Source organism: Pogona vitticeps, chromosome 2 (assembly GCF_051106095.1).
Source record: "Pogona vitticeps strain Pit_001003342236 chromosome 2, PviZW2.1, whole genome shotgun sequence".
NCBI classification, from domain to species: Eukaryota; Metazoa; Chordata; class Lepidosauria; order Squamata; family Agamidae; genus Pogona; species Pogona vitticeps.
The window spans coordinates 89620436-89646626 of record NC_135784.1 but is presented as its reverse complement, the minus strand read 5'-3'; the positions used below and the strand labels follow the sequence as shown (position 1 = coordinate 89646626).

The following is a 26191-nucleotide window of genomic DNA, read 5'->3' as shown; positions in this document are numbered from 1 at the left end:
ACTAAGTAGACAATTAGTTTTTTCCCTCTACGTCCTTTGAAGCTCAGAGCTGATGATACCATGATACGGTGTCCTGACATTCTTTTTATTCCACCACTGGTAGGTGGTAACAGAGAGACAGAGTTGTGTGTCATCAGCATACAGATTACACCTTACTCCAAAGCTCCTGATGACCTCCCCCAATGGCTTAACATAGATATTAAACAGCATAGATATTAAACAGGGGATAATGCCGATCCCTGAGAAACCCCATACCAAAGGTCCAAGGTGCTGACGCCTCCTTGGACACAGTCTTCAAGGAAGGATCATAGCCAGTTTAATGCTAAGCCCCCAGTCCCAACCTCAGAGAGGATACCATGGTAGACAATATCAAAAGCCACTCAGAGATCCAGGAGTACCAATACGGTGCATCTGCCCCTGTCAGCCTCCCTTAAAATGTCATCCTGCAGTGCGACCAATGTCGTCTCAGTACGCTGTCACGGCCTGAATTCAGAGTGGAATGGGTCAGGGCAATCCTGCTCCTCCAAGTATGACTGCAGCTGATTTGCCACCACCTCTCAGTCACCTTGCCCAGAAATGATATGTTAGCGATTGGACGGAAATTGTTAAGGTCTGACACTAACTGGGTGGATTTGATTATGGGTTGGACTGTGTTTTCTTTTAAGCGGGGGGAGGAGCAGTAATTAATTAATAATGTTCACGACCCCCTCAGTAATTAATAATGTTCATGACCCAATCAATCATAGCCCTCTTTATGGCTCTGATCAAGCCACGCTGGGCAAGACTGACTGATTGATTGTTTGATTGATTGATCGATCGATCAATCAATCAATCAAAGCTATCAGATGACAGTTCTGATCAGCCCTCCACCCCCGCTGGTTGGAGGGATGGCCAGTCAAAATCCAGTATAAAGACCAAAGAATAAAATAAAATAAAGAGAGAGGAGAAAAGGGACCTTGAATTATTGTCCATTCAAAATTTAGCACCTGGAAAGCAGATCCACCATTCATTTTGTCACATTTTTCACCACTGTGGTATTTTATTTCTTTTTAAATTACAGTAATTATTTTTAAATTGCATATTTTGTTTTCTTTTTTTTGTTGGTCTCTATGAGGCCAGCATGATCCTACTACAGTGGGAAGCCTAGTCCCATAGCCTTGATATAGGTAATCACTAATAGAACTAAATTCCATGTTTCTTCTCTACCTCACCCTGTAATCTACCAATACTTTATTCTTGCCATATCACTTTTGTAACACACACAAAACTGGAAAAGAGGCAAGAATTGTAGTCTGTTCTTCTATAAACAACAATACACAATAATTTAGATGGCTAATAAGTAGCCAGTTTTTCTGTTTCTGTATAAATAAATAGTAATAACACCTATGGCCAATAAGCAATACAGGCAGCAAGTAGTTGTGACATGTTTATTCAGTAGAAGGAGGAAATAATAATGGCAAAAACTCCACAACTTGCAATTGCTGGTATGTTCGTCTTTCACAGTCTATGAGAGAAATGTGCACCAAAGCACAAGGATATACTTATGTGAAATAATCTGTAGGATGTTTTGTAGCACAGTGGGCTGACAGGTAATACACATTAAAGAAGCAGCAACAGAAAAGAAAGGCTGGCCGCCACCAGTGTACGTGCTTGTTGTCCACCTGATATCTCTTTGATCATGGCTTTTCTCCATGTAGCACTTCCTCTTGTTATTCTTCATGCAAGGTAATTTGGCCAATGCATATTTTTCTTCAGCTGAATTCATAAAAGTTTTCAGGTGCATGAACACCAGCATCCAGAACATGGTGAATCCCTCCAACCTCTGAATTTGAGAACACTATCTGACTATAAAGAGTAAACAAAAATATGGAAAGACAAAGCAAGTTATTTGTTATGTAACATCAAGTTACATCTTACTTATGGCAACCCTAATAGGATTTTCAAAGTATGTGAGATGTTTAAAGAGGTTTTACCAGTGCTATTCGGTGTCCCCCCTGCTGAGTTTTCATGGCCAAACAAGGGTTTAACCCAGATATCCTGAGTCCTGGTCCATTACACTATCCACTACACCACACTTACATAGATCAATCAATCTAAGATAGGCAGATAGATTGATGTACGCAAGAATATATATATATTTATGCCATTTGTAAATATTACTTCAACTACTTCCAGAAACTATCATTTTATAATTTCTTTAGGAAAGACCAAGCATCTTCCCCAGGAACTTCTGTGAGCTTAAGATGGTTGCTAGGAAGAACTACATATGGATGAGCAGGTTGAGTTGGGTTTTTATTTGTTAAGCAGCAGACCCTCTTCCCATCTTACAACCGACTTCTGAAATCTCTCTCTCTTTCAATATGTGTTTGTCAGGCTTGCATCCTGCTTTGCCTCACCTGTCTGGCCCAAGGTGCCCTGAGGTGGGGGCAGCTGTTTGAGACACATGGAGCTAGTTATTTGCTTCTCTGAATTCTCATCTATAAACACACATACACAGAACGAAGTTCCTAAAAGGCCAATCTATATGTGGCACTGTGACTCTGATCCTACTTCACTTAGGTCTTACTCTGAAGTGGTTTAAATGTTCAGAAGAGAAAGCTCATAAAGAGAACCAGAGAATACAAGAGTGGCTCATACAGTATGTAAGCTTGGGTCTCATTAACGGCAGATAATTTCAGCTGTCTGGGAAATGGAATGCAGGATGAGGCCGAAATATCACTGTGTTTGCCAAGTTTGTTCAGGCCTGGAACAATGAACTTGGATGGGAAATAGATCCTTAATTTTTTGCCCCCTGGAAGTTATTAATTTATACCCCTTGGAGGATCCTTATACATAGACAGGACATAGGGGTGATGTCAACTCCCAAAAGAAACAAGAGCTGCGCCCCCTCCCTCATATTGTGCACCAATCAGGAGCTAACTTTTAGCTTACAGCTAAGGAAGAGGCAATGAGGCCAGTTAGGATGACAGAAAATTAGGGGAGTCAATAGAATAAAAAGTCACTGCACCCAAGTAAAAGGATTTTCCTTCCGTCTTTTTTTTAGTTGGCTTTGGTTCTTGATTTTAGCTGCTCTGAGGCATTCAGACATTAGCAGCAGCAGTAATATGTAATAGTAGAATGATGGTCTTGTCCACTCTTCTTAAAATGGAAGTAGAGAAGAGTGAATAGAAATTACCTTGTAGCATTATTCATCTTTTGCTTCTTGTGTAGATGCCCTGCAGGATATTTAATGCAACAATCACCTTAACAGTCAAAGGTCATTTGATTCAGTTAGATTAAGAGTTAAATAAATATGCAGACATTTTGAAACAGCACTCTCTTCTACTTCTTCTCTTCAAAAAGTTGCATTATACAATGAGCCCATCCTGTCTCATTGCTTATTTTTCTGCCATGGCTAATTAATTATACTAATGCTTTTAGTGTGACGAGACAGGGCAATCCACAGGATAACATGGCAGGGTGGAGACCTTTAACCTTGACTTTTCACTACTGCCCCTTGTCCTCAGACATACTGCCCCAGCAGCAAGAATGGCATCATGCTTACTTTGGGCCATATATATTGACACATCATTTTTAAAGCATTTAGCAAACTGAATCCTTGTGTAGGCAGAATAAATCAGATGGGGCATGGTATGCAAAGAAAAGGAAAAGAAGCTGAGCACTGTCTACTGCTTCAGATAAATTAATACTGTACTTTATCTGCCTGGTCAGCTGCAATATAAAGGTGTTCACTGCCCTGCTGCTGATTCTATGCAATATTTGGGCATTGAGTTACAACTTGGAAATGTTACTGTTTTGAATGCAATTCCCAGAACAAGGCTAATTTATCACCTCTGAAATTACTAATACATCAGTATCAGCAACATCCAACCTAGCTCTATCATTAGCCGTCTTGGGCAGCTAATTTTAAGTGCTATACAAAGGCAGCACATTGTTAGAGTTTATATTTATAATGTATGTGCATGTGCGTTTCTTCCAGGGACAGGCATGTGTGTGATTCTCTGCCCCAGGTACCAAAACAACTAGATTCAAAGATCTATCTATGTATGGCAGGAGACACCATGTGCCATTCCACATCAGGCAGAAAAATGTCTCGGGTGGGCATCAGCACAGCTCCACCAAGAACGATGAAAAGAACATTTCAGATGTTTCAGCTGTAAGATCAACCTGCCCTAAGAGGTGTTCCACCCTGTTTTGTCCTTTTGATAGTATGGGGAATAAAGCAGAAATAATTTGCAAGCATGCAATAAAACTTACACTTTAGTAGCAGCAGAGTCACAATTATTAATAATACCGCACATACTCCACAGCCAACAAACAGGCTTGTCCAGGAAGGTTCTTCTTTCCTCTCATGTTTCATCCGTGTGGAGAAATAGAAAGAAACATTCTGCAGAAGCATAAAAATACAGCAACATCGTACCGAGCAGAAACAATCTGGAGAGCTTGTATGAATCTAAGGCAAGAATGCATCTTTACATGTTATATATTTCTTTCAGACAAGCTAGTCAAAGGAACTGAATACAAAATGGAATTAATTATGTTTTAAAACTACATTTCGCCAGACTTCAACCTTCTTTTCTGCTTTGCCCTCTGCAAGCATATGAGGCATGCATGGAGTTATTAAAGAAAATGAAATACCTTTTTCTGGTGCAAATTGTAGCTTGCCTAGGTTTTCAGAATAATTTTCTGAAAGGAGTGAAAAAGGCAACAGCCTTGTGACAAGGCATGTGAATCGTTTCATGGCAGCCGTGCAGCTAGTAATGAAACTACTACCTTGTTAGCAACAATTCTACATGGTACTTTTTATAACTCAAAAGGTTGTAAAAGGTATCATGTAGCATTGCTTATATATTCTTATATACCTTGAGCTTATAAATCACCAGTAAGATTCTTCCTACTATGTTTGCATAGTCTTATTATTCATGGGAAATCATATTATCTATATTGACTTATATTCCAAAACAGATAGTATGTGTTAGCCTAAGAACTCAAATTCAGCTTTGCTTTTTGTTTTTCAAAAGCATAGTTCACAATAGATAAGCTTAATATGTTGGATCTTGCCAGATGAAATCTAGGGAGTCATGAGGGACAGCAGGATTCCAGAGAAAGCAACACCATTACTGGATTTTTCCCCTAATACTTCCCCATGGTCAGAAGAAGCAGAATAAAAAAGGTGAAATAAACCACTCTGTGCTAATTTGTTCAATTTGCATCCCCCCCAAGAATGGGTTATTTGTTTCTTAAAGCAAGAAATCAGACAGTCTGTACTAAATTGTTAATTTGCTTATGAAATGCATTTATACACTATTTCATGAATGACATGTTCCCAAACTAGTGGGAGCCAAGAGCATAGAAAGAAGGTGCACATCCCACCCTATACTGTATTACAAATCCTGCTCTAAGAGCTGTTGGTCTTATTAAGGTGATAGCGTGCTGACCTTGTCAAAGAAAAAGTTTATAGCCACTCAGCATATTTATTTATTTTATTTATTTATTTAATTTATACCCCACCTATCTGGCCCACCGGACCACTCTAGGCGGCTTCCAAATATAAAATCAAATAATAAAACATAGACAAATACATAATAATCAAACAAGAACAACAGTAAAAATAAAAAGGAAAGTAAGAAAAAATCAAGAGTTGGCTGGAGGGAAGGCCTGAATAAACAGCCATGTTTTTAATTGGGTTTTAAAGGTGCCCAGCGTGGGGGCCGCACGAATTGCCAGAGGGAGATTGTTCCAGAGGCGAGGAGCCACCGCCGAGAAGGCCTGGTTTCGTGTCTTCTCCTTCTGGGCCTCTCTCAGCGTCAGACTCCTCAGCCTCACCTCCTGACTCGTGCGGGTGATCCGGGTAGACCTTGGTGGGAGGAGGCGTTCCGCCAAATATCGAGGTCCTAAACCGTTTAGGGTCTTATAAGTAAGCATTAAAACTTTGAAGTTGACACGGAAACAGATGGGCAGCCAATGCAATGCGGCCAGCGTTGGAGAAATATAATTTCCCTCCTGGGAGGGTGGCTAATGTCTTCCCTGTAAGAGCACAGAGTGCTGTCCTCTGAAGATGCCGGCCACAGAGACTGGCAAAACGTTAGGAAGAACAACTTTCAGAACACGGCCAAAGAGCCCGAAAAACTCACAACAACCATTAGATCCCGGCCATGAAAGCCTTCGCAAATACATCTTCCCTTCCTCTTTACCAGTCTCAATAAAGGGAGACTAGTAAGTTAGTTATATGCCATCATGTTGAAAATGACTTATAGTGACCCTAACAGAGCTTTCAAGGTAACTGAGAAATTTTACCAGCTCCACTCCCCAGTGAGCTTCTGTAGCCAAGTGGGGGTTTAAACCCTGGTCTCCAGTGTCCTGGTTCATCACTCTGTTCACTGTACCACCCTGGGTTCCACAGAGGTAGGCTGGGATATTAAAAAAATGCTATGTGTGTAGGATTACATGACTGTCACTATAAAGTGCCCAGGTCTTGGTAGTCCCTCTAGAACAGTGATTGGTCAGCCATATGATGCTATGGCAGTATAGCCCGTGCCCAACAGAACTCAGAGTGTGAGGACTTAGGCATGTTTCCTTCTACTAACACTGCCTCCATGAATAGCTATCTATACAGTAAAACCTTTTAAGGCACTAAGGGCTGCCAGTCTTCACAAGGACTCAAGGAACAGAAGCCCTTTTGGGTTCTGGATGGTCTAAAACTGCCACTTACCACACAGACCAAAGATGTATCAAGATAATAGAATTATGAAGTTGGAAGGGGTCTATAAGGCCATCATGTCCAACCCTCTGCTCAACACAGGAGGGGTAAACCTGTTAAGGGCATTGGACTACTATGGATCTTTCCTGAACTCATTCAATCTGCTCACCTTGAACACAACAGAACAAAACATCATAACATTTCCACATCAGTTGCCAAAGAGACAGTGGAGATACTTACATCTGGCTGAGATGCTGTACTAGGCATCCATCTTGGTTCCAAAATAAAATAAGATTCACTGAAGTCTATCAGGGCTGGAGTTGATGAAACTAAAGCAACATATCCATTAGTACAACCCATCATGTTTCTTGCAGAATCCTCTGTGTTTCTGCACACACAGTGTAAATAAATAAACGAAAGAGCCCCCATCATTTGAATAAATTATGATTTATATTTATTAGATGTTAGTCACATCTATATGCCATTAGTCCAAGGCATGATACATAGCTCTCCTCTCTTCCCCCTTTGTCCTCATTGCAACCCTGATGGTAGGGTAGGCTGATGGATTGTGCGTTGCCCAACAAATTTTATAGCTCAGTGGGGATGTGAAACCGGATCTCCCAAATTTCAGTCTAAGAACTCTAGCCAGTGTGTGAGTGACAGTGAGTCTCTCTAAATTAAGGATGTGAAGAATACTGAGCAATTTCTTTGTTGTTATGATTTAGCCTGTGTAAGTCCATAGTGTTGGCCTGTATTCACTGAGACCAAATCCAATAAAAATAAATAAATCTGAACAGATTATTGGCTTAATGTATCTGTTTGAAATGACAATGGGGCTCTCTTTCTCCCACCTTTCCTGCAACATCTATTTGACTTGTTATATTTTCCTCCTGCCTTTCCTCAGGCTTACTCTATTTTATCCTCCGAACAACAACTCTGTGAGAAGTTTAGCCGGAGACAAAATTGTCTTGAATGGAAATGAGTTCCTGAAATCCTATGAAAATGCTGATGCTGTTGAAGAACCAATGGGAATGCTAAAATGTGAGAATACCAGGAAGGAACCTGTAGCTGCACTACGTCCCTCTTGTACTACTGCATTTAAAAGAGAAACTTCAAAGAAATTTCACTTCTTGGTGTAAGAAGAAATGCAACCCGGTGTCTACTGACTTTCCACATTACAGGCAGATCTGAAAATGGAACTGATACTACTATTTTTTTAAAGAACATACATTATATTAATAAAATGTAGTGAAACACAAGGGGCAACATTTGAAACTATAGCAACAATTGAAAGAAATGAGTGTGAATCATCTATCTTGACACTCTTCCTGAGTGCTGAACAAGTACAGAGGGCCACAATCCTTTGGAAGTGGTACAGAAGAAAATTCTTCCCTCTATACCTGATAAATTCTTCAAGATCTGTATGGCAATATTTAAAAGAATGACTATTTTATATTGAAATGCATTGCTTTTTCATTGAGAAAATGAAGTTGTAAAAACTGACATTCTAATTGGACTCCAAAGAAATTTTAGTGCTGTTCAACAGAAGAGTAAAAGCACAGCAATACCCAGACAGTTGTACCAACATGATATAGTGATTAGATGTGGACTTAACAGATGTAGGGTTTATGTCTGCATTTCAGTTATAAGTCACTAGATAACCGCAGATCAATCTCAGCTTGACTCACCTCACAGAATAGGATTGCTGTGAAAATGAAGTAGAGAACAAGGGAGCAAATGTGTTACATATATAGGGGCAGCTCATGGACTATGGAGGGTGGCACTTCATCCCAACATGGGGGTGGAGTGGTTTATAAGAATCCTTTTATTCTACTCAGAGCCAGGGTCCCTCAGAAACACATAAGTACTGATCCTCATATCGAGTAGGATTACATAATTATCGTAGAATCATAGAAAAGTAAAATTGGAAGGGGCCTACAAGGCCATCAACCCCCTTCTCAACATTGGAATACGATAAAATCATATCTGCCAGGTGATTATCACCAACTCCCAAGGTAACTGGTTCCACTGTTGTAGTGCTCTAACAGTTAGGAAGTTTTTCCTGATATTCAACCGAAATCTGGCTTCCTTTAACTTGAGCCCATTGTTGCGTGTCCTGCTCTCTCAGATGACCGAGAACAGATCTTGTCTCCCTTCTATATGACAGCCTTCCAAATATTTGAAAAGTGTTATCATATCACCCCTCAGTCTTCTTTTGTCCAGGCTAAACATGCACAATTCTTTCAGCCTTTCCTCATACGGCTATAATTAGCGTTGATTATCACTGTTCCTCATTTTTCCCCTCTCTCTTTCTTTTTTATTTACAGCTCTCAAGAGACAAGGAAAACAATGTTGTGAAGAGAATGAATGTGATAATCTTAATTCCGTCCCCTTCTTGACACTCCTACGAAGTTAGGTTGAGGATTAAATGTGACTCTGTGGCTTCAGTTCACCAGCCCTTATATAAAGAGTAGGAACTGTTTTTCAGACCGTATTGAAGCGGCAGGGTACTCCATTGTCTTCTGAATAACAACAACAAAATATGTACACCAGTTACCATGTTCAAGTCCACTTCCATGTGGGTCAGATATGTTATGTGGCTGCCACACATCCCATGGCCAACATTTTTATGTACCAAGGAAGCTGTATATTCTTTCCAGAAAACAGACTCTGGCTGCTTTTTAAGACTCAGCAATTAAGCTTAACACTCCTCTGCTCATAGCGCCCCCTTCCTTTTTTTTTAACGGGTGTTGTGAAGTGCCTTTTAACTAGCAACAATTCCTCCAGTCAGACGGTGTATGACACTCAGTCATCATGGCCACTGGGGAACTGCTGTGAGTTAAAGTCCAAAAAATTAACTTTTCTAAGCGTGATGTAGTGTTTACTTGGGATTCCAGCCCCTGGCCAGGTTGTTCAACTGATAACAATTTAACGCAGAGCAAATCCTAGAAGTAAAATTAAGCAGATGGTGAAGCTTCTAATTTAACCTCTTGGGTGAAGGGAATGTTATAAAAGTATCTAGTATTGAGTATATCATTCATGCCACAGAACTACTGTGTGAAGCCATCCCATGACAGTACAATAGGGACCTACTTTTTATGGACCAGGCTGCACATACACATTAGAAAGATGAAGTTGGACATTAAGAATAAAATTTTCCTTTTAAAGAGACCAGGGTTACTCTAAAAACTCATGATCTATCCATAAACATACCTGGTGCTGCAGATGAGGTTGTCTCTGAGTTCCCTGCGAAAGAAATTGGGCAGGTGGGCAGTGTCATTGCCATCACACTATATTCAACATAATTCTTGACTATGTCTGTTTCAGGAACACACTCAAAAAGCACAAATAATGCTTTACAATATTTACTGATATTTGATCTTGCACCTAAAGGGATAGCAACAGATCATGGTGAATACCCACCAACTGCTGCCAACCTAGTGGTAATCTTTACGCCATCACCTAACACAAATCTTTCCATTTTATCCAAGGTCTTTTTTTCTTTTTTGTTCATAGATCAACAATTGGACCTTGGGGAAACTAAACTGCCATCCAGGAGAGCCTGGCAATATTACAGCACATTGTCCCTAACAAAATGCAGTCAAACAAAATTGAGGTAGGACTGGGCATCTTGATCTTCTTTAGCTTTGTAAATTATTGCCATTAGGCCACTTCCCCCTTCTCTGGGGAAGCAAGTTTACTTCTTTGTTCTATTTTATCTACAAAGGAGGATAAGGGCATCAGAATTTGTCTCCACTGCAGTTATCTTACACACATGGAAACTCTAGTAATGTATGTACTTACACATAGGTTGTATCCTGAATAAATTTTTTTTTCAAGCATTAGATACAAGGTGGGTTTTCCCCCTTTTTACCTCACCAAGAGCATCCTGTGAACTCCTAATTCACAGCCATAAGCTCACCATACTAGCCCGCTGCATCCTGCTGCTATAGTTACCACAAATTCTTGCAAAAAGGTTCTCTTTTGACTGGTAACCAGCAATTCTGCTCTGGAAATCTGACTAATTCCTATGGATCAGCTGGGGGCTTGGTTTGTCAAAGTGGCTATTCAGGATGGCATTGTCAAGGAGCTGCAGAAAATACTAGTTCAAAGAAGATGCGTGTATGGCAGCAAAAGAGGAGGGGCTTCATTCAATTCTGTGAGTTTGAGAATGTGTAATGGTAGATGAAGGGAATGTGATGACTGGAACATTCAGTTCTATGGAGTCCTCTGGGATGTCGAGTTGCCTTACCAGATCCAGACAAAAGCCCGTCAAGTCAGGAGCTGGCTGTGATACTGACCTTTCATCTGCCTATTATAATTGAGAGCAATTCTTTTTACCATCATTTGCAAATATGCATAATCATTCTTTAAGATACCTGTGTTGGGAGAGGAAGGGTGATGCAACCTGAGAAATGCTATCTGGGGTTGCGAGTCTACATACTAAAGACTCTGAACTTGGTTACTCAAAAGATAAACAATTTGTAAATTATTAAAAATGGCTGGAATCCTATTGAAACTCATGTGCATAACTTGTCACTGCAGCTAAGGTGTATCTCAGTCATGTCCCAGCTCATGTACCCAACTTCACTACTGAGACGTATCTGTATGCCTTATTAAGTAGCTGCAGCATATTTGCACAACCCTTACAGAAAGATCAGTAGGTTTCTGAGGTTGCTCTCAATTATAATAGGCAGACGAAAGGTCAGTATCACAGCCAGCTCCTGCTAGAAAATATTTCTTTGTGTAACATAATGAGCCAGCATATATCAAAGTGTTTTGCTTACCCTTCTTGATGACAACTTCAACATTTGTTTTCTTATCATTGAACCAGCCTGATATCTCCACACGGCAACAGTAAGTTCCTGAATCTTTTTCAGTTGTGTTCACAATTGTTAGAGACACATCTCCTTGTTGAATGTCTCCCAGTAGAAGGTATCTGCTGGACGTCCCATGTATTTTCAGCTGTGCATCAGTATGGACAATTGTCTTGGAACAGAAAGAGTAAGGACATTTCCCTTGTCCCCAACATATAGTTGTTATACCATGTTGATTGGTGGAATAATGACATGGTAAAGTGATGTTTTGACCCGCTTTTCCTTTAATGGGAGTCTGAACACCTGCTGCCAAGAAACCTGTACAGGAAAGGGACGACAATTAATGAAAATGAATGAGAATGTGCAAATAGTGGCAATACCTCTATTTCTAAGACATTCCTATCTTAACAACTTTGTCCAAGCGTAACATCAGGGCAATTTTCCATTTGAAATTATTCTGCCCTGGCACATATTCATACATCTCAACCCAGAAAAGGGAGAGAGAACACCTTAAAGCAGATACGTACAAAAATGTTGATGCAAGAAACATGCAACTTTTTCTTGTCAAAACACTCAAGCAAATAGTTTCTTCTTAAGTTGCATACAGCTTAACTACTGAGCAGAAATTCTCATTTTATACACATCAATGGAAGCTCTGCTTCTGATATGTTTGACATGATTTAGGAAGTGACATAACATTTTTCCCTGATGGGTAGTCTTTTGTGAATAATCGATCTAGGTGACTAATTGAATGGTCCAGTGGTGGCAGCAAACCAGCTGCTATAGGATTTGTCCTTTGATGGGATGACACACGTTGTGATATTTCCTCTAGTTTTGTGCTCCAAGAAAGAGTAATTCTGACTCACCTCAAAACAGTAATAGTAAAAACTGTGAAGATGAGTAATGTGTTCTTGGAGCACAGTGCAAACATCAGGCATCTGTGTGATCAGATTACAACTGGTAACCACCAAGCGACTTCCCACCAGTGCAAATGTCATGAGATTGTGCTCTTTCATTTCTGATTGACCAAACTTCGCTTAGTAAGAACGCGAATAGCATGCACACTTCCATATGCTATTCACATAAGCAAATGGGATGGGCAAACTTGTTGTGATCCTACAGTTGTCACCAGATTACAATGTCCATCCACCTTCCACCATTGACTTTGGAGGCTAAGGCTAAAAGGAGTTGCAGCAGACCAATAGCCAGAAAGCCAGAAGCTGCCCAGCCCCTTGCCAGATCGTGGCTAAGTTTCCGCATTGCATCGTTAAGGAAAAAAAAAGGAACTTTTATAGACATTTTGAGAACTGCCATTCCTCATCTGCCTAATTCAGGATTGGTAGGAGTAGGTGGAAAAATAAAATATAAATCATAGTGGTGATTTAACATTATTTATACTTCCAATCACTGGCTCTTTGGGGATAGTTTTTAAACTGCAAATTTTTATGACTCTTTTTTACATATGCTTATATATATTTAATAGTGTCTCTACTTATTGTTAGCTATTTTGGGTACTCTGTTGAAGAAGGACAGTGTATAAATTCCATACGTAGTCATAGCCAAGACAAAATCCCTCTAAAATGAATCTGTTTGGAATTTTGGGGTTTGGTGTCACCAGTATGTGGATGACACCAAACCTCTCTCTCTTTTCCATATAAATCTGATGAAACTCTTTCAGTTCTTGACCAGTGACTGGTGTTAGCAATGGACTGGATGAGGGTGAATAAACTGAAACTTAATCTCAACAATACAGAGGTGTACCCTTGTCAATTAAAAGGCAGATCAGAGAACAGGGATAAAGTGTTCTGAATGGGGTTAGACTCCCTCTAAAAAGCAACTTGGGAGTGCTCCTGGATTTGTCTCTGAACCTGGATGCCCAGGTTTTAGTGGTGGTCAGGAGTGCCTTTCCACAATTAAGACTAGTGTGCCAGCTACACCCATTCCTGGAGAGGTCCAATCTGACCCTAGTTACATATCAGCTGGATTAGTGTAACAGACTGTACGTGGGGTTGCCTATGGAAAGTGTTAGGCAGCTTCATCACGTGCAAAATGCAGCAGCCAGGTTGCTAACTGAGGCACACAACCCCTCTGCTACAGCAGCTCCACTGGCTGCCGATCCATCTCTGGGATGAATTCAAAGTCCTGGTTGTAACCTATAAAACCCTAAATAGTTTGGGTCCAAGCTGTCTCAAGGAACACATCTACCTCTATGAGCCTGTGCGGATATCAGGGGAGGCCCTTGTCTCTGTCTCACCACTCTCATAGGTGCCCTTGGTGGGGGCACAGGAGGGAGGACCTTCTCTGTTGTTGCTCCCAGACTTTGGAACTCCCTCCCACAGGAGGTCAGGCTGGCCCCATCTTTGCTGTCCTGCCATAATCAGGTGGAAGATCTTTCTCTTGAGTCACTGGCTGCCTGAGTGGGGTTTTAAATGAATTGCTGTACCTTACTGATTTAAATGTGTTTTGGTGTTGCTTCTGTTTTTTAGTATGTTATTTGTTTGGTCCTTTTTGTATTTGTATAATCACCACTATTAGCTTTAAATGCTATCTTTTAATGACGTAAGCCACTTTTGCTCCTTTTTAACGAAAAAACCAGAGTAAATATATTTTAAATAAATAATAAAGAAGCATGCAGGTTTACTAGCACCTTGCTTTCTTTGCTTGCTTGTTATTTCACTGAAGAAACAGTTTTGTTATCAACACTGGTACAATAAATGAAAATTATGCAAATTATAATGTACACCATTCTGTTGCAGAGATCTAATTTATAACAAGCAATCAGAAATGAAGGGCTATCCATCAACCAGTTAATGAATTTAGCTCTAGTCCCAATAAATAATAAACTATACATCTGTCTCATTATCATAACAAAAGCATTCTCTGTCTCATAAAAATATTGTTGCACCAATTAGAACATTTAAAAATTAATATCAATATCAATTAGAACGCTATTGACAGCTGTCAGACGTAGATGCTAAATTAGTCTCCTATGATCTTCAAAATGTATAGATGCACAAATAATATTGGCACATGTATTTTCTATTATTCATGCATCTCAGTCCTACTCAGAAATAAGTAAATAAATTGCTAACATACTTGGCACCTCAGCTGTAGGAGAAATCACAACTCTGATCTTAAAGTTGGACTATCTCTTCCACAGATACTGAATAATCACATTATAGCAATGACTTTGCAACAATATTATCCACTATTATTTACAGTATAAGACTTTTAGACTTTAGTTACCTGTGAACACCAGCTGTAAAATCCAAATTCCAGTTAAATAAGGAAACATGGTGTAGGCTGAGACAACAACAGAAGACTGCTGTGTTCCTACCACGGCTAGTCATTTCTGAAAGAAGTGTCTTGACTTCTCTAATTTCTGACATGCATCAAGTGTGACATCAACCCCAGCAGCACACAGCACCAATTTAACTTAGCAGTTCTTCCTTCCTGTAGTTATTTCATGTTTTTCTATACTGTCCACTGCTGGTGAGTGTTTAATGAAGCTGCACAGGACAAAACCAAAATTTCCTCATTGCTTTGTGCTGTGCATATGGAATTTTCCTGATTGCTTTAAAGTTCTCAGTATGAAATCAGGGACCCTCTAACTGTGTACCCTTCAGTTAAAATTTTCCATTAAAAGGCAACCACTCAAAAGTCACCAAGACTCCCTAATTATGACAGTAAATTAGGTTTTATCATGCACACACCTGACTCAACTTTTTTAAAAGCCAGACTAATGGCCCTGACTTTTTAACTCCAGTGGTCAGGACTTTTTAACTCCAGTGGTAATGCTGCATTGCACTATTTGTGCAAGTGTTGCTGTTGCATGGGTAGTGACCTCTGAGGAGATTACCTGTCTGCTGCTTGTGCAGTTCCAGCACTCACACCAGTGGCATGATCCCACATTAATACACTGCTGGGACTTTCTGCTTAGTGAAAGCTCACTAGATTTGCTACCCTCTGGGCACAAGAATCCATGTGGTCTTCACTGAGTCCATGGTATTTTTCCACATCAGTAAGGGTTCCTCCATTCACTGCACCCATGGCAGAAGTTAATGGGTGCAGAATACTACATCATGTAGCCACTCTGGGTTCCTTTATTGGGAGAAAGGTGGGGTATCAATAAAACATATGAACAAATCAATATGAATACTGCCATTAAATTCACCTCAATGCCAGGGGCATCTAGCGCATAAAGATGCAAGTACTGAAAATCCAGTATTTCATCCTCATCTGAAAGTGTTGAATATGTTGAAAAATCATGATTTAATGCTTGATTAAGTAATGCAATAGTCCTTCAATTTTGTTAGCCAACCATACTTTTTACTAGTCAACAATGGTTTGTTGTTGTACTGTATTTTCCATCTGTTATATCTGGCTGGATAGCTCAGTAGGTTAGGTATCTGGCTGCACAGTCAGAGGTTGGGAATTTGATTCCCCTCTGTACCTCCTATGAGTAGAGCCAGCCTGTGTGATCCTGGGCGAACTTGCACAGTCTCTGAGCACTCCCAGAAGAGGAGGACGATAAACCACTACTGAGTATTCTCTCTCTGGAAAATCCTAAAAAAGGTTGCCATAAGTCAGCATTGACTTGAGGGCATATGATGATGATTATAGCAATCTCGGAGAAATAGCAGGTGAAGGAGGGGGGTCAAACTCATTGAAACACCTTCCTCCCCCCCACCAGTGTTTATGCTTCTTTCATATTCATTAAAACTTTTGCTTTTATCCAACAATATTTATGCTTACTTTGTGTGCTGCTGCAGATTCCTCCTCCTCCTCCTCCTCCTCCTCCTCCTCCTCCTCCTCTTCTTCTTCTGTTAGCTGTGTGGCAGAGTTAAATGGAAAGTTTTTCATCTTTGGTCACCACTAAAAACTATGAGAGTTCTAATGCAGAACGAATTACAGAATGAAGGTATTGCCCACCCCAAAATTGAAACAAGCAGAAAGAACTACTGCACCTACTTCAGATAAAGATATTTCACGAAATGGTGGAAGACAGGGTTTCACTTAACTAGGGCTTATTTTTGGGGTAGGTCTTATTTTCGGGTAAACAGGGTAGAGTGCAATAAATGTCAAATAACTTTTTTCTTCTCACCAAGATGGCAGGCTCTACTTAAATTAAAAAATAAATACGTGACACTAAATAATCTGTTGGTAAATTCAGTTATGAAATGCTTAAAATTCTTCTTAAACAAGAAGAAATTTAAAAATCAGCATCAATAGCACATAACTCTGCAAATGAAAAAAGTTCTTGTTTATTCATAATTTGTTGCACTGGTTCGTGCAGCAACATCTCCCTACAGAATAATGAATAATTTCACTGAGGGCAAATACATATTTTCTTAAATTGTTACCACATGTTATGTAGTTTCTTACCTGCTATTCCTCTAGACATCTACATTTTTCAGTGAAATTGTGCTTGAAACACCAAGCGTTAAACAATGTTAGGCCATCTCCTAATGATCAACTGGGGGTGGGTGGGAAACACTAGTTAGCTAAATATGGACATGGACGAGCCTGTATCTGAAAAAACAGACATGGCTTTTCCCTTTATGGGTGTACAGCTTCCAGATATAGAATCTTGTGTCTCACGAAGGCCCTAAACACAAGCTCTTTTACATATAGATTCCCTGACCATTTATATTAATTTCTGTCTAGTTTTTGGAGGCTGGTGTGACCACATCCCCAACAAAGAAAAAAAAAGAAACCGCATGCTGATGACTACAGAAGAAGAGTGGTATTTATACGTTTTGCTGATACAATCATTTGCAACTTCTTCTTCCTCTTAAAGGACAGAAAAGATTACAAGTGGTAAATGCCAAATGTGATCAGTTTCCCCTGTTCATTAAAAACAAACAACCACATGTCTAACTCTGCAGTCCTGAATCCTAAGGACGGCATCCCAGGGAGAACAGGTTGTTATACAGTGGACCCTTGACTTACAGACGGCTTGACTTACAGACTTTTTGAGTTACAGACTTCTCTGGCCGCAAAATTTAGGTTTGACTTGCAGACTGAGATTTGACTTACAGACCAGAAAAAAACCAAAATGGAACAAAAACGGCCTGTTACGGGATTAATCGGTTTTCAATGCACTGTAGGTCAATGGAGACTTGACATACAGACTTTTTGACTTGAGAACCGCCTTCCAATACGGATTAAGTTCTCAAGTCAAGATCCCACTGTAATGGACTTCTCCCTGTGAGGACCAAGAAAGAGGTCCAGCCTTGGAAATCCTGCGCCTGATTTCACTCTCATATTAGAGAGGCAGGAAAAGAGGAAGTCAGAGGATGTGTCCGGACTGGAGAAGGCACATTTTCAGGCTCCTAGGTCTCCCCTGCCTTGCTGAGTTTTTTTTTTTCCTGGGCTTTCTTTTTGTCTCCTGAGCACATGGCCTGCCTAGGGGTGGGACTTCCTGATTTAAAAGAGCGTGTCCCAGGACCCTGGACCCTTTCCCCTAGGAAGCTGGGCTGAGGGCGAAGGCCAGGTCTGTTTGCATGGATGCCTTGCTGAGTTTTTTTTGCCTGGGCTTTCTTTTTGTCTCCTGAGCACATGGCCTGCCTAGGGGTGGGACTTCCTGATTTAAAAGAGTGTGTCCCAGGACCCTGGACCCTTTTCCCTAGGAAGCTGGGCTGAGGGCGAAGGCCAGGTCTGTTTGCATGGATGCCTTGCTGAGTTTTTTTTTCCTGGGCTTTCTTTTTGTCTCCTGAGCACATGTCCTGCCTAGGGGTGGGACTTCCTGATTTAAAAGAGCGTGTCCCAGGACCCTGGACCCTTTTCCCTAGGAAGCTGGGCTGAGGGCGAAGGCCAGGTCTGTTTGCATGGATGCCTTGCTGAGTTTTTTTTTCCAGGGCTTTCTTTTTGTCTCCTGAGCACATGGCCTGCCTAGGGATGGGACTTCCTGATTTAAAAGAGCGTGTCCCAGGACCCTGGACCCTTTTCCCTAGGAAGCTGGGCTGAGGGCGAAGGCCAGGTCTGTTTGCATGGATGCCTTGCTGAGTTTTTTTTTTCCTGGGCTTTCTTTTTGTCTCCTGAGCACATGGCCTGCCTAGGGGTGGGACTTCCTGATTTAAAAGAGCGTGTCCCAGGACCCTGGACCCTTTCCCCTAGGAAGCTGGGCTGAGGGCGAAGGCCAGGTCTGTTTGCATGGATGCCTTGCTGAGTTTTTTTTGCCTGGGCTTTCTTTTTGTCTCCTGAGCACATGGCCTGCCTAGGGGTGGGACTTCCTGATTTAAAAGAGCGTGTCCCAGGACCCTGGACCCTTTTCCCTAGGAAGCTGGGCTGAGGGCGAAGGCCAGGTCTGTTTGCATGGATGCCTTGCTGAGTTTTTTTTTCCAGGGCTTTCTTTTTGTCTCCTGAGCACATGGCCTGCCTAGGGATGGGACTTCCTGATTTAAAAGAGCGTGTCCCAGGACCCTGGACCCTTTTCCCTAGGAAGCTGGGCTGAGGGCGAAGGCCAGGTCTGTTTGCATGGATGCCTTGCTGAGTTTTTTTTTTCCTGGGCTTTCTTTTTGTCTCCTGAGCACATGGCCTGCCTAGGGGTGGGACTTCCTGATTTAAAAGAGCATGTCCCAGGACCCTGGACCCTTTCCCCTAGGAAGCTGGGCTGAGGGCGAAGGCCAGGTCTGTTTGCATGGATGCCTTGCTGAGTTTTTTTTGCCTGGGCTTTCTTTTTGTCTCCTGAGCACATGGCCTGCCTAGGGGTGGGACTTCCTGATTTAAAAGAGCGTGTCCCAGGACCCTGGACCCTTTTCCCTAGGAAGCTGGGCTGAGGGCGAAGGCCAGGTCTGTTTGCATGGATGCCTTGCTGAGTTTTTTTTCCCTGGGCTTTCTTTTTGTCTCCTGAGCACATGTCCTGCCTAGGGATGGGACTTCCTGATTTAAAAGAGCGTGTCCCAGGACCCTGGACCCTTTTCCCTAGGAAGCTGGGCTGAGGGCGAAGGCCAGGTCTGTTTGCATGGATGCCTCAAATTTTATATCTGGCCTTAATATGGTAAATAGGAAAGCCAATGAGATTTGCATAAGCCAGGTAGTCAGGAAAGTTCTAACGATCAGATCATAGTTTTGCACTATTAAAGAGCAGGCCGGGTAGGTGGGGCTCGTCAGCCATGGAAGGCAGCCCATCTAGGAGAAGGAAAACTCCAATTTCAAACCTCCACTGCCTTGTGGCTATATGCACTCGTGGAAAAGGCTTCAGGAGTTAACCTCGAGGCAAAATCCGGAGCTGGAGTCCCGAAGGCAGCATGTGTCGTTCTGCCAACTCCTGCGACATTGCTGGAACCAGTTGTATTGGCTCTTGCCTTTCCATTGGACCATTTCAGCAATGTGGAGAGGGGGGATCTGCTGCTTGGGTAACAGCCTATCCTCCATATTACCTTACCCGGGCTTCATGCTCTGGAGAGGACACTCCTCGATTCAGAGCATGTTACCATAGTCTCTCGAGACTGAAGGATGCCTATGATGAGGTTTCCCCCCAAACTGGCCCCACTAAGTATCTCAGGCGTGGAGGGATTGCACGCATACTGATTCATATACATTGTACTGTTTGCTGTCATGCTGAAGCACGCCTTTGGAATTGCTGGGCTAGATCAGATGGAAAACTCAGCCGTGGCCAGAGGATTGGAAAAGATCAGTCTACATCTCAATCCCAAAGAAGGGCAGTGCCAAAGAATGCTCCAACTACCGGACAATTGCACTCATTTCACATGCTAGCAAAGTTATGCTCAAAATCCTCCAAGGCAGGCTTCAGCAGTATGTGTATCCAGAGGTACAAGCTGGATTCCGAAGTGGCAGAGGAACTAGAGACCAAATTGCTAATATGTGCTGGATTATGGAGAAATCCAGAGAGTTCCAGAAAAAACATCTACTTCTGCTTCATTGACTATGCAAAAGCCTTTGACTGTGTAGACCACAGCAAACTATGGCAAGTTATTAAAGAAATGGGAGTGCCTGATCAGCTTATCTATCTCCTGAGAAATCTATATGTGGGACAGGAAGCAACAGTTAGAACTGGATATGGAACAACTTGTTGGTTCAAAATTGGGAAAGGAGTACAAGGCTGTATATTGTCTCCCTGCTTATTTAACTTATATGCAGAATACATCATGCAAAAGGCTGAACTGGATGAATCCCAAGCCGGAATTAAGATTGCTGGAAGAAATATCAACAACCTCAGATATGCAGATGATACCACTCTGATGGCAGAAAGTGAGGAGGACTTAAAGAACCTTGTAATGAGGGTGAAAGAGGAGAGTGCAAGAAATGATGTGAAGCTCAACATCAAAAAATCTAAGATCAAGGCCTCTGGTGCCATAACCTCCTGGCAAATAGAAGGGGAAGATATGGAGGTAGTGACAGATTTTACCTTTTTGGGCTCCATGATCACTGCAGATGGAGACAGCAGCCAAGAAATTAAAAGACACCTGCTTCTTGGGAGGAAAGCGATGACAAACCTTGACAGCATCTTAAAAAGCCGTTTATCACCTTGCCAACAAAAGTCCTAATAGTCAAAGCTATGATTTTTCCTGTAGTGATGTACAGAAGTGAGAGCTGGACCATAAAGGTAGACTGCTGAAAAACTGATGCTTTTGAATTGTGGTGCTGGAGGAGACTCTTGAGAGTCCCCTGGACTGCAAGGAGAACAAACCTATCCATTTTGTAGGAAATCCACTCTGAGTGCTCACTGGGAGGACAGATCCTGAAGCTGAGGCTCCAATACTTTGACCATCTCATGAGAAGAGAGGATTCCCTGGAAAAGACCTTAATGTTGGGAAAGTGTGAAGGCAAGAGGAGAAGGGGACGACAGAGGATGAGATGGTTGGACACTGTCACCGAAGCAACCAACATGAATCTGACCCAACTCCGGGAGGCAGTGGAAGATAGGAGGGCCTGGCGTGCTCTGGTCCATGGGGTCACGAAGAGTCGGACATGACTAAACGACTAAACGAACGAACGAATGCATGCATACTGCAAATTCTTTATTTCGTACAAAGAAAAATTGTTTCCTAAATGACACAAAACACATCATTAAACACAAACCCACTGAATAATCCAGCATAAAGGATAAAAGAGTAATGTGTGCTAGACAAGAAACATAAACTAATTTAATTCTCGAGGCAAAGGGGCAGTCAAAAGGTGGATAGCTGATAAACACTGTTTGAAAGTGGTGATCCATGTGTTAATGAAACCATTTTTTCACGCATCATTCACAATCTCTAGCCACAGAACTGTCATGCACACTTAACTGCTGGCTTAACATCCCAGTTCCCATTTGCAATGTTAGATATTTGATTCTATCACTGATGGCCATGTACTAGCAGAAAGGGCTAACTCTTCTGCAAATAAGAGAATCTCATATTTACATCCTACTCTTATATGAAATTGTTCCTATGGTTGAGAGATCATCAAAATCAGTACTGAATATGCCACAAAGGGCTATGTGATAGGGAGAATCAGGAGAACTTAGATGACCAAACTCATACAAGTGCAATTTCCACTAATGCGAAACCATCACTGCTACAGTCTATCGTGATCAAGTTTAAGCCAGCCTTCTAGCTCCAAGAGAAAGACAGGTAATTGGACAGGTGCTTTACACTAAAACATAAACTTCACACAATAAACGAAAAAGAGTTAATCCTGAAAAGCAGAAAGCTAGTTTGATTCAGGGGAGTGTTATCAAGCAAGTATTTTTAAATGCATTCACTTATAACAGATATTTAGGTATGTGTTACTTTAGAAATCATCATACATTTAAATTCCTTGAGAAGCTTTCCATTAATATAAAAAAATCAGTGACAAAAAATCAGTGAAATATAGGGCTGTGGCCAACCGCAGATAAGAAAACTTGAGGATACAGGGGTCCAATTACAGTAGGACTCCTGTATCCTCAAGTTTATTTATTTGCGGTTGCCCACAGCCCTATATACAACACACAAGGGCATCTCCTTGTGGCCTTTGTCCTAGCCCCTTGCATGTTCCCTTGTGTCTGCAGTTTCAGGCATTCACAGTAGATCATGGAACCGATGCCCCACAGATAAAGAGGTCCTACTGTATAAAGGCAACATATTCCTGAAAAATAAAATAATCTACTAACTTTTCTTTAAAGCCATACTGATGTAACATAATACATTCGGAAAAGGTACAAATATAATCAGAGCATCCTGACTCTTACAGAACATATTCCATGATAATTAAGAATTACCATCAAAAGAAAGGGAGGAAAAACACATCCCAATATTTTTATCATCAGTTTTTGCTCTCTATTGTTTATTAACAACACAAATGGACTCTCAAAAGGCTTTTTCATGTCATTTCATCAATCATGCTACTCAGGATGGCATCCTTATCTAAGACTTGATCCTTCTTCACACTAGAACATGCTCTCTGTTGCTCACTCTGTCCAATACAATTTATATTGTCCTCAGGGTCCATGGATTCAGTTTTTACTCTCACCCCTCCATCAGAGTGAGGCAAATCATCAGGCAGTGAGGCCAGACAATTCTGGATCATTTCAACAACTCGCTCTAAATGCTTCTGGAACCTTTCTGCAGTTTCTAGACGCTGACGCTTCTGTACTTCCATCATGACTCTCAGTGTCTCTCTTGCTTGATGTGGTCGATACTCATTTATAAGATGATGCACATGGACAAACAGCAATTTTAAATCTTCCAGTTTCTCCTCCCGTTTTATGCTGCCAGGGCTTCTTATTAAAATATCTAAGAGATCCAAGAAGTTGATAAGAATAGACATGTTGAGTCTCCTTAGTTCTTTCTTATGGTCAAACTGCATGGGATGCAAGCGCTCAATACCTTGGCTTTCCAATGGCCGAATAATTAGATCGTCACATTGGAACTGATTTCCAAACATCATATAGCTATCTTTAATAGGTGGTGGAGGCTTTGGGGCAATACCCTTTCGAATATTTTCATCAGTATATTCTTTAATATACTGCATTGGAGGTGGAGGAAGGGCACTCACTTGCTGGGGTTCAGTCATTGTAGGAGATCAAATCACTGGAGAAAGAAAAATTTAAAGTACAGAGTTAGTATAATATTTGTACACTTCCTGTAAATGTAATACTATTATTTTTAACATCCACAATTAGGCAGAAATGTATCTAAAAGTTAAGAAAGAACTGGTTATTTTTAAACCAGCTGTGATATGCACCCCCCCCAAAGGGACTGTTTGGTAATGGAAAAAAAAAATTACTAATAATCTTCAACTCACATGCTAGCTAATTTATTAAAAAATACATAGGTGTTAAAATGAACTATTTATTTTATGAATGAAAGTCTTTTGGGAGGCACAAATTATACATGAATAAAATACAAATAAATTGCAGCAATTAACTTTAAAAAGGAGATTTGGCTAGCACCTTAGATTACCTAGAAGCCAATGGCACAATCTTCTACATAATGTGCAGAAATATTTACAATTTAATCCTAAACATATCCATGTAGAAATAATTATCCTGTAAGCAATGGGATTACCCCCAGGTAGATCTGGCTATTCACAAAAGAACACAGCCTTCCATTACACATAAGTCCATCTCCCTTTCTTCCTATTGTTCAATCCAGCAGCCCTCACTCCTTCAGCAGCAGAAAACAGGTAACCACACATTACAATTAAAGAGGTATGTGGCAGCTACATTTTTTTCTTTTCCTGACTTAGAAGTAGAGTATCCGATAAAAATTAGGATCCGAACATACAAAGGAGCAGTAACAGATTTCCCTCCCTTCCTCCTCCTTCCGCCACCTGGCTCTGGATCGGTCCCGGGTCATCCGCATTAAAACACAACAAGCACTAAATTTCGCACAAGCAGAAGGGGGGAGGGGAGGGAGAGACAACCAAACTGTGCTCTAGCTGTTGTGCATGGAAACAATAACCATTTTAAAAAGCAGACCTTTTTTTTTTTTTTTGAAATCTTATACCGAGCCGGTGGGTCCCAGGGGGCAGCGGAACCCCTTCCAACCTAAAATTTAGGTCAGGAGTGCCTGTTTTCTGCCCTGATGACGTTTATCCGCTTTTCAGGGTGCATGCCTCACACCTCTCCGTAACCTGTCGTCTAAGTTACTTTTGTGTGTCTGTGTGTGTGTCTGTGTCTGTCTGTCTGGGGGCCATACGACAGAAGCAGCCTTTCTCTCTCTCTCTCTCCTCACCTGCCTCCCCTTCGCAGCTACCGCTGGGGATGCTTGGCTTCCCAATCCCGGGCTTTTTCTTCTTCTTCGCCCCGACTGCCGGCACGGAGGCACTTCTGAGGCGCTCCTCTCCTCCCCCGTTTTCCCCGTCAGCCTTCAGGTCGGTACGAGGAACACCAGAGCAGGAAGTACGAAAAAAAAAAAAGGAGGGACGGCGATGGGAAAATGGAGGACAGGAAGCGACCATAACTCAACCGCAGGGAAAAGACGAGAGCTTCCTTGAGGTTGGCTGCTCTCGTTGTCAATCAGTACCTCAGTAGCCGTCTCTTCCTTTCGCCCTTGCCCGCCTTCCGCTGTTTGTTGTGAGGCGAAAGAGAAGGGAAACGAAGAGGAAAGTAAAGACATAATTGGCGCGCTTGAGAGTTATATTTCCGTGTGAGGTTTCGTGAAAATACATGTCTGAGAAACTTCCTTTGATCCAGCAGAGCCCATATTGAAATAAGTGATTAGCCTTTAAAGTCCCCCAGTATATTTTTCTGTCCTTTTTTAATTTCAACATGCTGAGAGAGATGGACAGTTAGTTCTTTGGAAACATCTCGTCAGAGACTTTGCAAAAGACTTAAAAACGTCAAGTCTAAAGTTTGTACCACATATAATGTAAAGCCCAAATTTTAAAAGTGGCTGCAGAAAGGATTGCCTGGCTTTCATGGAGAATGACAGAGGCTCATTGGGGGGGGGGGGTTGATTAATTTTTTACTATTGTAATTATATCATGGTTTATTTTTCTTTCTCCAAAATAACCGCACACTTGCATGTTCATAAGATTTTAAAATGAAATCCTTTTCTTTGGGGGAAAATTGTTTTGAAAGAAAAGCTCTGCCTAAAAATGGCAATTCTTCCTCTGGTCGTCATCATTTAGTCGTTAAGTCATGTCCGACTCTTCATGACCCCAAGGACCAGAGCACGCCAGGCCCTCTTGTCTTCCACTGCCTCCAGGAGTTGGGTCAAATTCATGTTGGTAGTTTCGATGACAATGTCTGACCATCTCGTCCTCCGTCGTCCCTTTCTCCTCTTGCCTTCACACTTTCCCAACATCAGGGTCTTTTCCAGGGAGTCTTCTCATGCAATGGCCAAAGTATTGGAGCCTCAGCTTCAGGATCTGCCCTTCCAGTCAGCACTCAGGGTAAAGCAGGACAAATAAACTTCACTGGGGAGCTATAGATGTTTCAGTTCCCAGAACCCCCAGTCAGTAATGTTAGTGGGAAGGATCATAGAAATTGTAAACAAACAAACAAAAAAACCCTGGAGAACCAAAGTTTTACTTTCACTGCAGATCACAAGTTTTTCCTGTAGAAAGGTGTAACACCTATCATGGTTATATTGCAAGTTGGGCATATAAGAGAGTTATCTGAACCCCAGGTTCAATATGACTGCTAAAGAGCTTACAGTAATTTACAGCCACCATGTAATATCATGTACTATTGTTATTCCCATGTGACAAGTTGTGGAGGGGTCCAGGTCTGAGACAG

General features: G+C 41.5%; 2 protein-coding genes across 2 annotated transcripts in view; both read right to left on the bottom strand.

Annotated features, from left to right (window-relative positions):
* LOC110090008 (uncharacterized) overlaps window positions 1–14950 on the bottom strand; it is a 36869-nt gene extending 21919 nt beyond the window's left edge. Inside the window, exons 1-6 of the mRNA XM_078384056.1 lie at window positions 14764–14950; window positions 11488–11835; window positions 9914–9946; window positions 6941–7029; window positions 4258–4387; window positions 3176–3215 (exon numbers count right to left, since the gene is read on the bottom strand). Coding sequence (XP_078240182.1) covers window positions 3176–3215; window positions 4258–4387; window positions 6941–7029; window positions 9914–9946; window positions 11488–11835; window positions 14764–14812 — 689 coding nt within the window. The 5' untranslated portion in view covers window positions 14813–14950. The remainder of the gene's footprint in view (window positions 1–3175; window positions 3216–4257; window positions 4388–6940; window positions 7030–9913; window positions 9947–11487; window positions 11836–14763) is intronic.
* Window positions 14951–21482: 6532 nt separating this feature from the next.
* MED7 (mediator complex subunit 7) lies at window positions 21483–24965 on the bottom strand. The gene is made up of 2 exons (XM_020813436.3): window positions 24684–24965; window positions 21483–23537 (listed from the first exon to the last, which is right to left on the bottom strand). The coding sequence occupies exon 2, from the start codon at window positions 23518–23520 to the stop codon at window positions 22828–22830; it is 693 nt and encodes a 230-aa protein (XP_020669095.3). The 5' UTR covers window positions 23521–23537; window positions 24684–24965; the 3' UTR covers window positions 21483–22827.
* Between the last annotated feature and the right edge of the window lie 1226 nt (window positions 24966–26191).